General features: G+C 38.7%; 1 protein-coding gene across 5 annotated transcripts in view; it reads left to right on the plus strand.

Moving 5' to 3' along the window:
* Positions 1 to 16,414, plus strand: part of LOC134638595 (multiple C2 and transmembrane domain-containing protein 1-like) — a 132,181-nt gene that overhangs the window by 53,688 nt on the left and 62,079 nt on the right. For 3 of the 5 annotated variants that reach the window (XM_063489327.1, XM_063489329.1, XM_063489331.1), the window contains exons 3-6: positions 10,714 to 10,856; positions 11,013 to 11,092; positions 12,051 to 12,162; positions 13,470 to 13,508. In XM_063489327.1, the coding sequence (XP_063345397.1) occupies positions 10,714 to 10,856; positions 11,013 to 11,092; positions 12,051 to 12,162; positions 13,470 to 13,508 (374 nt within the window). The remainder of the gene's footprint in view (positions 1 to 10,713; positions 10,857 to 11,012; positions 11,093 to 12,050; positions 12,163 to 13,469; positions 13,509 to 16,414) is intronic. The other 2 variants (XM_063489328.1, XM_063489330.1) reach the window with 1 other exon arrangement.

The raw sequence follows: 16,414 nt of genomic DNA on the forward strand, positions 1-16,414 counted from the left end.
ACACTTCTACTGCAGGAACAGACAAACAGCTGAGCACAAGCATAATTGTAGGTCTTTGAGGCTGTAGATTGATCACATGTACTGTATCTCTTACAGTACATGTAGTGTTTGCAACATGCAGTACAGCATGTTGCAAACACTATTACGGGTGATTAACAGTGTTGTCGCTCTCTCTTTGTAGATAGCTGCAGATGAATTCATCTTGAGGCAGTATGCACTGTGATTGTGGCTTAGGTATTAGTGTGAAGGTTTGCAGTGATTAGTTTTCAGTTTGCAAAGTACAGTGACAGTGACAGAGCTTGACACCACTGGCAACATGCTGTGTTTTGTTTTATTTTAAGTGTCCTTAATTACTTTCTCACCTCCCATGCTATTCTCCTACAAGTCGTGCGCGCTCTTTGTCTTTCTCTGCTCGTTCAGCTCAGCTGTATGAGTCGGATGCTCATGCTGCTATCTAACCTGTCACTTTGGGCTTTAGTATCCACGCGCACTTAGTGAAGGTTAATATTGGGTAAATTTCAGGCCATGGAAGTAAGCTTAAAGCTTACATCAGAAGAGGTGCAGAGTGTGTGATTGTGTGCAGTTGCAATGAAGCAGGTTCTCAACCAATACTTCACTATCTCGAGATGAAGTGCCTTATGTGGAGTCTCACCCAGTACAGCCTCTTTACCAGATTGCATTCTGCCTAATGGGAATCCCCAGAGCTGTAACCATCAGTCAGTCCTGACATTACACATAGACCAGGATACACACACACACAGTCATATTTGCAGCCACACACAGCTTCTACAACCTAAACGTGAACCCGTTCTGGGCGTGCAGCTCGAGCGTGACTGAGGGCTTTATGGGAAGTTTTACTGCATTTTTCTCTCCTCCTGTCTCAGATCTCATGACACACATCAGTGAGCCTCCTCCAGTGTGGTTCTTAATAACAGATGTTTTGACAGGTAACCTATTGGCTAACTCCGAATAAATCTTCCCACACTGTATTAGTGAGGTTAATAAAGCTGGGCCTTTCAAGGTTAGAACTTTGTACGGTCTCGTTTTCTGAGATTAATCACACTGAATTGCTAAATGCTACAAATTAGATGTTAGATTGACTTATTTCCAAAGGTAGTCTTTATATATGTATTTATTATAGTGTCAAAATTATTGCATTAATATGTATTGTAGTCACATACACTGTGATTTTGGCTTATGTTTACCTAATTTTGTTGTATTTGATAATTAAAAAATACTATTAGTCTCATTGACTGAATAACAGAGCAGGTGTTTTATTATAACATAATGCATTATTGATGAACTTCTAATGCTGTCAGCAGGTGTTTTGTCATTTATATTCATTCTGCTTTACTCACTGAAAATGTTAGTGCTAAGGGCCAGGATCTACAAATCTGACATCAGATTGTTGGTAAATTTTTGCTCAGTGTATTTGCATACCTTTATTTTGGAAAAGAAAGTTGGCAGGTTTATTGTTGTATGTTTTTGGATTTTAGAAATTGTCCTCTTTTTTTGGCAGCTTGTCCATCGATGTCAAGACAACGACCAAAACCTTTCTTTATGTGATCTCTCATTTATGCCCCCATTTCTTTCACGTGGGCTGATGTGAGCCACTTTACTCTGGTTTCACTCGGTGCTCTCTATGCCGTCTTCAGCTTGTTCAAAATGCTGCTGTCAGGCTCACTCACAGGCACCCAAAAAACAAGATCATATTACACCTGTTTCAGCTTCTCTCCATTGCTTGGTTGTGAGGTTTAGAATTGATTTATATTTGTCTGTAAAGACCTTCATAGTTTGGCTCCTTATATCACTGACCTTTTACACTCCTACACCATTTTCAGGTGCCTCAGGTCAGCTCATTAGATTTTTTTGGCTGCCCCACACTTTAGATTCACATTTCGAGGAAATCATATGTTCTCCATGCGTGCCCCCAAACTATGGAACAGCATTCCCATCACACTCTGATGTGCTCCCTCCTTTCTCTTCTTTTATTCATATTCATTGGCGTTTGAGTCTGTCTGATTTTTTTCAGTGTGTTTCTGTGTTTTTGTCTGCCACATTTGTATATGTTTTGCACCTATCAGCAAATCCAGCCCTCTCTGAACTTTCCTTTCTTTAAAAATCGATTCACTTGTTTACTTTTGTATCTATTCGGCCTGCTGTGCAGCCGAATAGATAAAAAGTTATGTCCGACTCAACTTTTGTGAAGTTAAAAGGAAATAAAAACAAGATTATACTGCTGAACTCTTTAAAGGCCCTTTTATTTCCACCTCCACCCTTCAGCCATCCCAAGCTTCTTATTGAGTGTGATACTTATTTTTAGAGCATACTATTACACTGTCCTATGCTGACACGTGATTAACTGCTCATATATTATCATTTAATAATTCAGACCCGTTTGTCTGCCCTGTACTGACACAGAAAGCTATTGATCATGAATGTATAATGAGCATCTAGTAATTGATGATGAAAATGAGGAAGAAGAATAACGAATTTTTCTGCACAGCAGTGTAAATCAATGTGACAGACACCATTGTTGTCTTATTACACCTTTCACCCTGGAGTCAGAAACAAGCACCTTTCATTAGGTCATTAGAGAGCCTTCATTAAGATAGTGTCATGTGGAGCAGACTATACCGGTACTGGAATTGCGTGGTCTGTGCCTTTGTGGATTGTTTAGGAAGTAAGAAAGAAAGATATGGACATGTCAGCTGGTTTATATTGAACTATCAAAGGCAGGTCAAGCGATATATCAGTTTTATATCAGATATATCAGTGTTATAGTAGGCATGACATCACCATCTTAACACAATCTTTGGTTTCCAACATTAGTGTAAAACTGTTCTATTTTTTGCCCCTGCGTGAATAATAAACTAGAGGCGTGTTTGTCCTTAAATGTGTGGCTGTGTCTAACAGAAACACACATCAGCATGGAAATGAGGTAGTCACAAAAAAGCAAGAAGTGAATATTGTAGTGGGGTTTGAATGACCGCTTCACTGTGAGTGCATGAATGCCACAATCACAAACTTCATTTCCTTTGATGAGTTTTCTCCTAAGACATTAGTGATTGTTAAGGGGTTTGATTGGAGCATTGTTTGGGATACTTGCATCCACTTGGATTGATTTTTAAATGGAAGCATTAGATTTTGATGAACCTTGTCTATATTTTCACTCTGTCCCTGTAATGACTGTGTGGCAGCCTCATTTAACTGGAGCTGGAACTCGTAGTTTTTGAAAGTGTCTCAAATTCACAACGAGTACTGCAAAGTGAAATGCAAATGATGAGAAACAAGCTTTTTTCACAAGGTCGGCAGTGTTCGCATTCATCATTTTGGAAAATTATATGTACAAGTTATTGTCTATAATATTTTCTCATAATACCAGAAACAATGAGCTGAAAAAACTGTGGGATGCTGTACGCTTCATGATTTTTGTCACATTAAGACTGCAGATCCTGTTTGCATTGTCCCAGGAGGAAAAGCTGGGCTTTTCCACATGATAACATGAGAGGCTGCATCATTTCTGCCGTGCTGCAAATAATTTTTTCATTACACTGTGAGGAATGGCAATAGGATTTTTGATAATGTGAGTGTATGTCAAAGTTGTGCATTAATACCAAAAGCAAGAAATCAACTTGAAACTATTTTGGGGAGTTTTAGTGAAGACATTTATTCAAGAGAGACAGAAGGGAGTGAAATAGAGAAGAAAAACTTGGGAATGTTGCGGGAATGTTGTGCGATCTATGAAGGGGTAATAGACAGAGAGGAAACTGAAGAGGTCATAATGAGAGTGGTTGTCAACATTATACCAAATGTGGAAAATAGCTGCATCAACTGAGCTCAGTCTACTGTGTTTTAATACAAGCACCAGCTACTGCAGATCAAAGGCAAACACTGGCACGTGTTGACGTGAGCGTAACTTTCAAGTATAATATGCATGTTGCGCACATTGCTGTAATTTAACATTTAGATCCAAACATGTATTGGTGGGAAGAAAACCCTGATTGGGCTTCTGTGTTAGTTTTCAGCACAGCTGCTGTTTTCCGATCACTCTGTCTCCTCAAACCTGTGTGCTGCATCGTCTCCACTGTGTCAAAATAGTAATCCTTCAGATTTTTTTTTAATTATTTGGGAAATCAACAAAGTTGCAGGGATGGAAATCTGGTCAATGGCGCAGGTGGTGGTGAGTGAAGATTTAGTTGATGTGGCTCTCTGTGGTGTTTCTGGCACGCATCACATTTCAGGCCATTTGAGCTCATTGACCTCTCTCAAAACCTTCAGTTTACTTTACAATAGAGCCATACGCTGACAAATTCAACAGCTTTAATGGCAGAAAAAGAAAGGCCCTAATATCCAACAAGCATGGGGCTCCTCACCTGCAGTCGGGCTTTGAGTTGTGGGCTCTTCAACTGAAAACTGCTTAGACTGATACTTTCAACAGTGAGAAGCCACTCTTGATTTAATGTGCACTGTGAACATTCATGAGTACACAGTGGTGGAGTACACTTTAGTTTGTTTCAAGTACAGTCATAGATTTGCCTTCTAAACTTACTCTGCAGTTAATACAGCACTCCAGATAGTGAAATAAAGCATTAAAGGACCATTTAGTAAAGGCTGACATTATTCTCTTAAGGTACGCTCTTGAACTTTAATTGAAGAGTGTGAGTAATACTAATAATGTTTTCTTGTTTTGGAGTGTTTGTTAATCCTTTTTCAAATGACCGTTTAAAGTGAAATTGAAGATTTTGTTGGAGTGGGTGTTTTTATTTATTTATTTATTTATTTATTTTTTGGATAGTGGATAGCATGCTCTTACTGCAGGCCCAGGTGTCCCACATGGCAGTCTGCCTTACTGGCAAAGAGACACAGAGAGCAGTGCTTTTATGGCCAGTGCTCATTAGTTGTTCTGAACAGATAAATGTCTGGTGGATTATGTTCTCAGCTGTCTTTCAAGAAGACAGAGCTGCTATCAAAAAGAAGTGTATCATGGGCTTTTAGATGTGTTGATGTTCCACTCCCGGGGCAAATTTACCTGGTCTGTACTCCTCTGAGTCCGCTCTTAAATACATTTATTTCTACTCTCGGATACTGTTACACAGTTTTTGTGGTCGGTTTTAAAAGCATCATACAAAATTAATAGATTAACACTGCGAATGTGAAGCACGCATTAGCTGTTTGTGTTCTTGGTAATTTCTTGTCTCTCAGTCAGATCTCTTGCTCACTTACCCACTGGTCTGTGGAGCCAAAGATTTGCTTTAGGAAGGAGGATTAGGAGGAAAACCAAATCTTTAATATCTCATTTCGGGGAAATCATGGATTTTCGATTACACCGGCGGTGCTCGAGAAAAGCCCTTGTTCCAAATACAGAGTTTAGTGCTTCCGACCTGTTCACTGAAATGAACTGAGACGCACAAACATAGCAACAGTGCTGACACAAGCATCATGTTAGTAGGTGAAGATGTGAGTCAGCCAATGTTATCATTACTGAATCTGGTCCCAGAAGCCTCCTTTGCTGACTCTTCCACCCATTCCTTAATTCAATGAATTAAACATCAAACCAGTTCAATCAAAATACGTTACATACATATAAGATGATTTCTTTTTACTTACATTGTTCAATCTTCACAAGTGTAGGCTATCTTAGCAGTATAACTATTAAAGCAAAAAGGCAAAACGCACACTTCAGTAGCTGTTTTTTTCTTTCTTTTTTTTTATGTCAAGCCAGTATCAACATTGCTCAGATAGCAAGATTTTCCTCGTTCCACTTGCCTAGTCAACCTGATTGTTTCCTGTCCAGGGAAGAGCTTTAGAAATCCCCTTGTGTAAAGCTGAAAGAGCAAATGTGACTCAGTGTTGTGCCCAGAAAGCTGGGTTTTGAATTTCCTGATGGTGTATTTAAAGACTTAGAAATGTAAAGTTTAAATTTGCTTGTGATCTTCTCAGTACCTCATATGTTTTGCTCAATATTTGTTAGCATAAGTGCAACTTAATGGCAGAAAGACAGAGATACGTAATCACTTTCCCATGGCAGCACTTCAGTACCCAGAGCACCCATTTTTGTGACCTTTGCATGTTTTTCCTTATACCCAGTGTCCCCTTCTTGAGCCCTCCTGTTCTGTAGCTTTCTGCTCATAATGTGAACAAATGTCCTGGCAAACCAATGTCACAGTGTGCGGATGCAGACTGTGTGGAGTGAGGAGGTGGACCCAAGTGCAGATACTCGAAAACTAAACTCAAACTTAACAGCCTTTTATTAAGGCTGGTAAAAAATTACAAAACAAAAGTCAAAGGCGACACTAAACAATAACCTAAACTGGGAAGAACTAAGTCTAAACATAAACTCTGGAACGTGATCATAAAAACCTGGCATGGAAAACCTGAAACGTGAAGACTTGCCATGGATTCATAGATCTGGAAACATGGCATGACATAGCAGGATAGCAGACGATCGGACGAGGAATGAATGAAAACACACAGACTAAATGCACACATGAGGTGACCGGGGAAGTGGAAACACATGGGAAAACAGCTGATTAGAATGAACATAATGACACTACAGGGTAAGTGAAAGTAAACACAGTGAACATGGGACACCAGACCTCTTCAAAATTAAACGGGAAACATAACGCGACGCAGACATGACAAGAGCTTGATAACATAGGACACGCATACATGAAACACGCAGACTCAACATGACAAACCGACAAGAGAGACTTAAACACGGGGGTTGATGACACAAATGGATCTAAGAAACACTGAACTAAATGGCAACCAAGGCAAAATAGAATGAGCTTATATAACCTAATGAACTTAAACATAAACCATAAACATCAAATATATAAAAACTAAAAACGCTGGGTCAGATGACCCAGGATCGTGACAACCAATCCATGAGACCTCCTACAAAACCTATAGCTTATTGATCTATCTACCTAACAGCCCACATTTGAGACATAAATCACCTAATTTTTATGGGCTTTTCCCAAGTGTGCAGTCTTTGGAAAAATCAGATATGAATGTCATACATAATGGTCGGTTTCCAAGAAAGCATCTCTCTGCTCGCTCCTCTGTGCTGTACCCACTCTCACTCATATTCGGCCACCCACAGCACCAGTCTTTTCTATTTCATACTTTTCAGCCTGCATGTGTTTATGGCCTCATAAAGCTGGCACTGTGGGATGCACAAGGTCTGAATCAATGATGTGTGTCTGAGGAATATTGACCTGCTGGGATATAGAACGAGAGCGAGATAGAGAAAGAAAGTTGGAGCACTTTTAGAAAATAATGCCTTTAGCTGCACACTGTGGTTTGGGACAATTTCAGATAGTTCATAAGTTATCAGCTCATATCAGTGATATAAGATGTTGCAGTGTTTTCTTGATTTTTTTTATTTTTGTTTCTCTGACGTGACTGGCTGTATATGTTTACCTCTCTTCTTCTTCTTATCCTGTCATTCGTGTCCTCCTGTTGCAGCTTCCTTGCAGTAACGTGTCAAGAGCAACGGTGTGTAAAAAGCTTCATGTGTGTCTCTAGTAGCTCTGCAAGTGAGCTTGAGGGTGTGTGAGTCATTTTAAATGTGAAGAAATAGACACCTTTTCCCATCAGGCCAGTGTCTTTGCAAAGACACTGGCCTGATGAGAGCAAAGCCTCCTAGCACTGAAAAAACACACCACTTAATATGTTGCATATGTTAAAATATTGAGTATACTATAAAATTATGCTGACGATAATAGTCAACATAATTACTCATGCTTCATTTTTATTATAGTGACAAAATAACCCAGTCGACAAGTCGTGTCATTACTGTTCTTTACTGCCTCTCATAAGCATCAGCAATGTCGTTATGTAGGAGTCAGATATTCGCTGGTATTGTCATGCTAATGATAGGGAAAGACTCTATCTTGAACTGATGAGACATGTGCAAACACTGAGCAGAGAAGCTTTTATCCACTAGTTCCCGTGCTGTCAGTCAGCAGTTCAAGCTCTTTAAGAGAAAACAGAGCAGATTGTTGGATATAAAAGATATGCTCTGTGGCTGCTATCGATCTCTGTTGCTTGTCAGTATTTAGCATATGTTAATGTACAACATATAGCCAACATTCTTCCTTTGACTTTGGAAAGTATTGTTAACATGCAGCGCATCTGCACATCTCTGTTTGTAGATAAATCAGAATTGCTCGATATTACCATTCCCTCCCTTGGTGTTTTGGTCACAGTGGATGATAACACAACAGTGATTCAAGTCACATACTGTATAAACAGTCACATCAGGGTACTGTTTCATTAGAAGATAATACACATCATAATTATAGTTACCCAAGTCAAACAGATTTTGCTCAGATATAGCGCAATATCACTAAATTTGCCTCTAGGGTTTTTTAACAATCTGTATAGCGTACATTACCCTTTACTCTCAGAACATCATGTTAGATAAGCACAGACTCCCCAGGAGACTCATTAACAGAGGGGAAATAAGAAAACCTTGGGTAGATATAGAAAATGCTTGAAAATAGATGTGCAGTAAATGAAGACAAAAAAAATGACCAGGAACTTTTAAATGACAACAGATGATAACTTTACAACAATAAAATCGTATTCGTCTTCAAAAACTGCTGGCATTGGGACACATTCAAAATGCAGTTTATAAGACTATAACAGAATACTGTTCAACCAGAACCCTGACAGGAAGATGGTAATCTGACTGAGTGAGAGGAAGCAGGGCACTGCTTTGGCGCATTGATAGATTGCTAGAATCTAAGTATCTGAACTTTTCTGTCACATCTTCAGAATCAATATGTATCTTTAAAAAAATCTATATCTTTGACAGTACTGTGACTTTGTAAATTTGCAGTAAGTTAGGCAGCTGACAGACTAAAGCCACAAGTTAAGAGTCTTGGAGTTATTTTAAACTTTGATTTTTCAAATCCCACATAATTTAGATTTCATTACCAAGATATGCTTCTTTCACTGTGGGAAAATCTCCAAAGTGCAATCCTTCATGACTCTCCACGATTCAGAAAATCTTGTTCATACACTTAGTTCCAGTAAACTGGATTATTTCTGTGTTCTCTTGGCTGAATTTTCTAAGAAATGAGAAACATTAGCAGGCTGTAGCTAATTTAGAAGTTCCAAGGTTCACTAACACAAGTAACCAAGGGGAAGTCACTATAGTTTCTGCACTGGCCTCCAGTATTGTACAGAATCCACTTTAAAAGGCTCTTGTATATAAAGCCTTACACTGTCTTGGACCATCGAACATTTCTGACAATCTGTCATGTTATGTTCCAGTTCGCTCCCTGAGATCCTTCACTGCCAAACTGTTAGGCAGAGAGACAAAATAGTTGAGGATGCAGTTTTGTTTTTCATTCCCCAAACTTTGAAAAGGCCTCTATTCAGGAAGCACATTTTACCAACAGTTTTAGGAAACTCCTAATGACACACTTCCTTGCTCTTGCATTTAAACTTTGTTTTGACTTAACAGGAATAGTCAGCATTGGTGCTTTTCATTGTACCACGGTACTACTAACTGTCAGGTACAGCCACATTTAGAGTGGCTGTACAGAGTAGTTTTTCTTCCTTAAATACTTCTTTGAACAGGATTTTGTGTGTGTGTGTGTGTGTGTGTGTGTGTGTGTGTGTGTGTGTGTGTGTGTGTGTGTGTGTGTGTGTGTGTGTGTATATAATATCTTAATGACTATTTTCAGTGTTGTTGTGCATGTGAAGCCCTTAAAATATAATTGACTGAAGGGGAAGGGTTTACTGAACAATATAGATGCTTGTTGAGGCACCACAGAATCAGTGCTTAAGTCGCTCACATATATGTGGATACATACAAGGAGTTTAACAGCCAGTCATGTATAAATGTGCACAGCCTCTCAGAGTGCAGCTTGTGTTTTAAGTAATGGGATACAGCTGTAAAATAACATTTTATTGATTTGATCTAAAATTATTTCTATATGGGTTAAAATTAGATTTATTTGCTTCCATGTAATGTAAACAAGTTGTCTCTTTGATAAGATAAGATAAGATAAGATAAGATAAGATAAGATAACCTTTATTAGTCCCACGCGTGGGAAATTTGTTAGGTTGGTTCGTTGATCCCATTAAAGTTAATTGTTTTTGCATTCATTCATCGGTGCCTGTTTGCAGTTTGTGCCCCACAGAATAACACCAATACGAACCAATGCCGTCACCTAGTGGTCATAGAAAGCCACTGAAAACAGTTCATATTTGTATCACATGACCGTAACTTTGAGTCACGTGGCCGATTCTCTCCGAGCCTGGTTCACAGTAGCATATCAAGCTTTTCATATGTTTGTATTTAAAATTGATCTGAGGGGGTTTGGCATAAATAATGCAAAAATAAAAAATAGTCTAAAATAATAAATAAAATAGTATGCTAAAAACTACAGTTTTCACGTTAAGAAATTGTGCAGAGGCAATATTTATTTATTTTTATTTTGACAAAATCCTGTAAGTCCTGATTACTCTATTATTAGTGGGCAGAAGCAAATATTTTTTTCACAACAGAGTTGCTGCTCTTCGGTAAATTCCACAAAGTGAAGAAGGTAATGCCAGTTTGACCATTTAAAATAATGGGAAAATGAAAAATGTCTTTGTCCAATCAATATTTAGATCAACAGCCTTTGTCAGAATTGTATTTTAATCACATATGACTGTGTGTTTTTATGTGTTTGCTTTTCTTCTTCTTAGGGACCAGTGATCCATACGTGAAGTTTAAGATTGCAGGGAAGGAAGTGTTTAGAAGCAAGACCATCCATAAGAACCTCAACCCAGTGTGGGATGAGAGAGTTAGCCTTCTGGTGGAAACCCTGAGGGACCCACTGTATGTCAAGGTACGGCAGATAAGTGCTGAGGCAAAAATGTCACCTAGCTCTAAAATGTCTTTCTTTAAGTTAATGTTAAATCTTTCTGTAGAAGTTATAAAGGGTAAAAGGTCTTCATTTGTACCATCGCTGTACTGTAGCTGCTTTATATTTGTCCCTTTGTAGGTCTTTGACTATGACTTTGGACTTCAGGATGATTTCATGGGCTCAGCATACCTCTATCTGGAGTCACTGGAACATCAGAGGTCTCTTTCTCTTATTTGACTTATAATATTTTATTGCCTGCCTGTTTTGAATGCATCTTTTACACACCCTTGGTCTTTTTGATTCCCTATTAAGTAAGCAGTCTGATTGACTCTGTATCTATGGATTGCCTTCAAAGACTGTACTAGCAAGTAGATATAGTCTTTGACTTCCCTCTAGTGGCAATCTTTGGTACTTCAACTCATATTTTCACGAAGCTAAACGTTTGCCTGTGAAACCATAGACAGACATACAAAAACAAAAGGAATAATGTAAGTTTGTAAAGTAGCTCAGATCCATCAATACTTTTGGTAATCTAATCACTTGCACAAAGTGTACTGTGTTTTTACAGCCGTTTGTTACAGTATAAAGTATAGTATCTCAAGTGGAATTGATTATTTTGCATTATATAGTGTGAACATCTCAAGGAAAAGGCACATGCATATGATTTTGGTTACCTTGGCTTGTTTTATTTCTAGTCACATAGAGGCTGGGTGAATCTAAACTGGCAACAGCACACATTTACTCTTGCTATATGCAGGTGTTATTTCTGATAATAGTGATGAGTCCAGTCTAATCGGTTGCCCTAGTGGGCAATCAGTGTGATGGGAAGTCAGCTTACACAATATACAGTTTTTACAGAGGAGAATATGACCTCATGTAAGAGGTCATAGAGCAAATATAACTCAGTGCTTTTACGCCTATGACAAGTTAAGAAACCTGCCTTAAAAACTATATAAAGACCTTGGAAGCGAATTAGTAAAAGGTTAAATTAGCTCGATAACTTGTTTTTGTTTATGTTGCATGGCTATGTTGATGTTAACATAAAATTCACTAATAACGTCACAGAGTGAATTTTTTAAATCAGATTTCCACAATGCATTTTACTGCTTGTACACTATATATGTAAGTGCTTACAGGAAACAATATGTGAATATGGCTTATTGTTTATCTCCAAAGGGCACTGGACGTGACACTGGACCTGAAGGACCCACAGTACCCTGAACATAACCTGGGCAGCCTGGAACTATCCGTTACTCTGACACCAAAGGAGGGAGACGTGAGGGATGCTGTAAGAAATCTGGAAATCTATAATAACTCTGATTATTTATTCATCTCTGTCTTTTCATGCATACACCACAAATCCTCCTTTTTGGGGGCAATCACTCTTTTATTTTAAAATAAAGAGTATCGCATCCCTACAATAGATCAACATGGATGAATCATATTCCTAATCCTTCACTTTAGCATCACTTTTCTGAAAGACACTAGAAAGGTCAATAGTTTTAGGACATAAATGAAGTTCAGCACCCATGTTACATGTAAACGCTGTGTTCAAGTTGTGCTAAAGAACAATGTGCTGGTTTCGTTCAGCCTCACTTAGTAGAAACTCAACTCAGCAAATACATATGCATAAACTAAAGTGTAATGAATATGTTGTATGGAAAAGTTGCATGTTCAAAGAGCACTGGATCTTCTTTCCTAATTATGTTGGCTCGTGCCTCTGCGGACGTGCATGGGGTTTCGGAGTTGCATTTATTTATGTTCAATTATTTGTTTGGTTAATTGGACCCCTGCATGCTCGATTCAGACCAAGGCAGAGTCATGGGGGAAATATTTTATTCCTTTTGATCTGATGTCTTAATTCTGCAGCTTATTTACTACTGTAGTTCAGAGAGTCCACAATTGACAGAACAAATAAACTCTATTTAGGTTAAGCACCAGTTTGGATTTCTCCCACTGTGAAAAATTGAGTACAAGGTTATAGTAATAAATTCTCTCTGTTGCCATCTACTGGTACGAACCTGTAAGATGGAATATATAACTTTAATTCGCTTTTTGAGATCCTCGAGCAACCGATGACAACTCAGCGTCAACAATGGGACTTTACTCAGTTATATTAAAGTTGATGAGCGTTTGTTTAACATGATGGCATTTATTTCTTCATTTTTTTTCTCAAAAACAGAGAGGGCCAAAATCTGTGACATAGTGCGAGGCAGTGAAGAAGACTCGATGCATTTTAAGGAGATTTTTATAGCTTGTTCTTATTCAAATATGTAAGCAGGTAAGAGCTTTAGGTGCTGCCTTTGCTTGGGTCTACGATGGAAAAGGGCAGGAAAAACAAGTGTATAGAAAAAAATTATTAAAATGTGTGAAATGTATCAACAGGCACCAGTGTATATTATACAAATAAATAATTTCTGACTCCATAGAGTGCTTATACTGTACACTCACTTAACTTGCATGATTGTGGCTGCCCTACTCTCCCTGTCCCCCTCACACCCCTATCACTGACCTCCATGACCTTTAACCTCTGGCCGTTCAGCCTTAAAGGGAGATACTGGGGGGTTTTCTGTAACCGCTTTGTCTCATTTACAGACCATGCTTTTGAGAAGGAACTGGAAACGATCTAGTAAGGTAAACTAAAACAGCATGTAACTCATGAAACCTCTAACTGTACTGTAACCCCACTACCGACCGCACTGCACCTCACCTGTCCTTCTTCACTGGTGTTCTGGTACATGGATGGAGTCTCCGTGGCCCTTCCCCTCCCTTCCTCCGTTTCCTCCTTCCACAAATGTGGTATTGGCAGTTTTTTTTTCTTTAATATTTCTTCAGTTCTCATTGTCACCAGCTTATTTTCCACAAGCTGCAATATACTTTGCATCTGCTGAGGTTATGTTAGCTCATTTTTGGAATGCAAGTGAGCTTAAAGGTGTACTATTCTTCACACGTGTGAAGGCAAGTCATACAGTCAGGTCCGTAAATATTTGGACAGAGACGACTTTATTCTGACTGTGATTGTGTACATTACCACAATGAATTTTGAATAAAACAACTCAGATGCAGTTGAAGTGCAGACTTTCAGCTTTAATTCAGCGTGTTGAACAAAAACATTGAATAAAAATGTGAGCAACTAAATCATTTTAACACAATTCCATCAGTTCAAGGCCTCAAAAGTAATTGGACAAATTAAATAACTGAAAATAAAATGTTCATTTCTAATACTTTGCTGACAATGACAGCCTGAATGCTTGAACTCGTGGATATCACCAGATGCTGGGTTTCCTCCTTTTTAATGCTCTGCCAGTCCTTTACTGCAGCGGCTTTCAGTTGCTGTTGTTTGTGGGCCTTTCTGTCCAAAGTTTAGTCTTTAACAAGTGAAATGCTCAACTGGGATAAGATCAGACGACAGACTTGGCCATTCAAGAATATTCTACTTATTTGCTTTAATAAACTCCTGGGTTGCTATGGTTGTGTGTTTCAGTATTATGAAATGTCGCTCAATCAATTTGACTGCATTTAGCTGGTTTTGAGCAGACAGTACGTATATGAACACCTCAGAATTCATTTGGCTGCTTCTGTCCTGTGTCACATCATCAATAAACACTAGTGTCCCAGTGCCACTGGCAAGCACGCCCAAGCCACCACACTATCTCCGCCATGTTTTACAGATCATGTGGTATACTTTGGATCATGAGCTGTTCCACACCTTCTTCATACTTTTTTCTTGCAATCATTCTGGTAGAGGTTGATCTTGGTTTAATCTGTCCAGACAATGTTTTTCCAGAACTGTTATATATATTCTTTTTTAGATGTTTTTGTTTTTTTTGCAAGCCACTCATAAGCCACAGTCTTATGAGTGGCTTGCACATTGCAGTGAACCCTCTGTATTTACTTTCATGGAGTCTTCTCTTCATGGTAGACTTGGATATCGATACGCCTTCCTCCTGGAGAGTATTGTTCACTTGGTAGGCTTTTGTGAAGGGGCTTCTCTTCTCCATGAAAATGACTCTGCGATCATCCACCACTGTTGTCTTCCATGGATGTCCAGGTCTTTTTGCGTTCCTGAGTTGACCAGTGCTTTCTTTTTTTTCTGAGGATGTGCCAAACTGTAGATTTTGCTACTCCTAATATTGTAGCAGTTTATCAGATGTTTTTTTTTTTCTGTTTTCTCAGCTTAAGGGTGGCTTGTTTCAGCTACATGGAGAGCTCCTTTGACCTCATGCTGTCTGTTCACAGCAAAATCTTCCAAATGCAAGCTGCACACCTCAAATCAACTCTAGGCCTTTTATCTGCTTGAATGATAATGACATAACAAAGAATTATCCACCATCTGCCCATGAAATAGCCTTTGAGTCAAATGTCCAATTACTTGTGGTCCCTTTAAAAAGAGGTTGGCAGGAGGAGCTGGAACCTCCTAAACCCTTCATCCAATCTGACTGTGGACACCCTCAAATTAAAGCTTAGAGTCTGCACATTATGTCCATGTCCATTATAGAACTATAATTGAAATATTTTTCTGTGAACAGGTCTCCAACTATGTATGGACCTAACTATATGTGATATAAATACATTAAGGGTGGAGGAAATGCCTTACAGTCAGTAGCATTTTTTTTTCAAGAGCACTTGTTGTACTAGTTGTAAAGATCAGCAATAATTGTTAGAACTTTTATTAAAAACTTGCTAACTTTGGAGCCATTTTTGTGAAATCAGTCAGTAATAATGCAGCTTCAGAATTTTCTTTTTTGTGATTCCACTGATTTTTACACTTTGAAGCAGTTCGAATCATTCATCGGTGAGATCTCTGTGCTTCTTCCACCCTTGATTTGCAGTGCATTGCAGCTATTATGTGGGAAAATAAGGCAGATTTCTATTCTGGGGGTTTTAAGAAGTCCTCTACAGCAAATATGCTGTGAGATATGAAGTATTGTTGACTTTTGACTTTTTTTACTGACTATAGGACACTCCTAGACCCCTTTTGCATCCAGTGAAAAAACATTTTGATGTCATTATGAGTTCCCATCTTGCCGCACATAAGGGGCTGTTATCTTTTGATTTCATTTTTTGTGATTCTTGTTGGCCGTGAGGTTGAACAGAAAGCATGCTGTTTGATGTTCCGCTTCTTCTTACTGGCTCGTGCATGATGCACATACCTTGTCTGTTCATTCAATTCAGCAATTTTAGTGACAGGAACAATTTTGAGCTCAAAATTGAGTTTATTCACACTTTTATTTTGTTTGTTTGTTTTACTCACATTTCACTTTTAGTGTTATTGAGATAGAAACTTTATGATATCCACCAAGAGACATATACATTTGAAGTATGTTTGGTTGGAGATGGGCAGACGTCCTGCTGTATCGTGCCTCCCCAAACCAAGCCTTTGAAGCCTTCAAACTGTGCCACCCTGCCTGTGACTCGGGAATTCACTGAAACACTAACTATTTGCTTTTGCTACCCCACCAAAAAAGCACTGCTTGCCTCTGTGTTGCATACAGTACATAGTTATTTTTACACCACCGCTTCTTCCTTAAAGAAGCATA

Source organism: Pelmatolapia mariae, linkage group LG12 (genome assembly GCF_036321145.2).
Source record: "Pelmatolapia mariae isolate MD_Pm_ZW linkage group LG12, Pm_UMD_F_2, whole genome shotgun sequence".
NCBI lineage: Eukaryota > Metazoa > Chordata > Actinopteri > Cichliformes > Cichlidae > Pelmatolapia > Pelmatolapia mariae.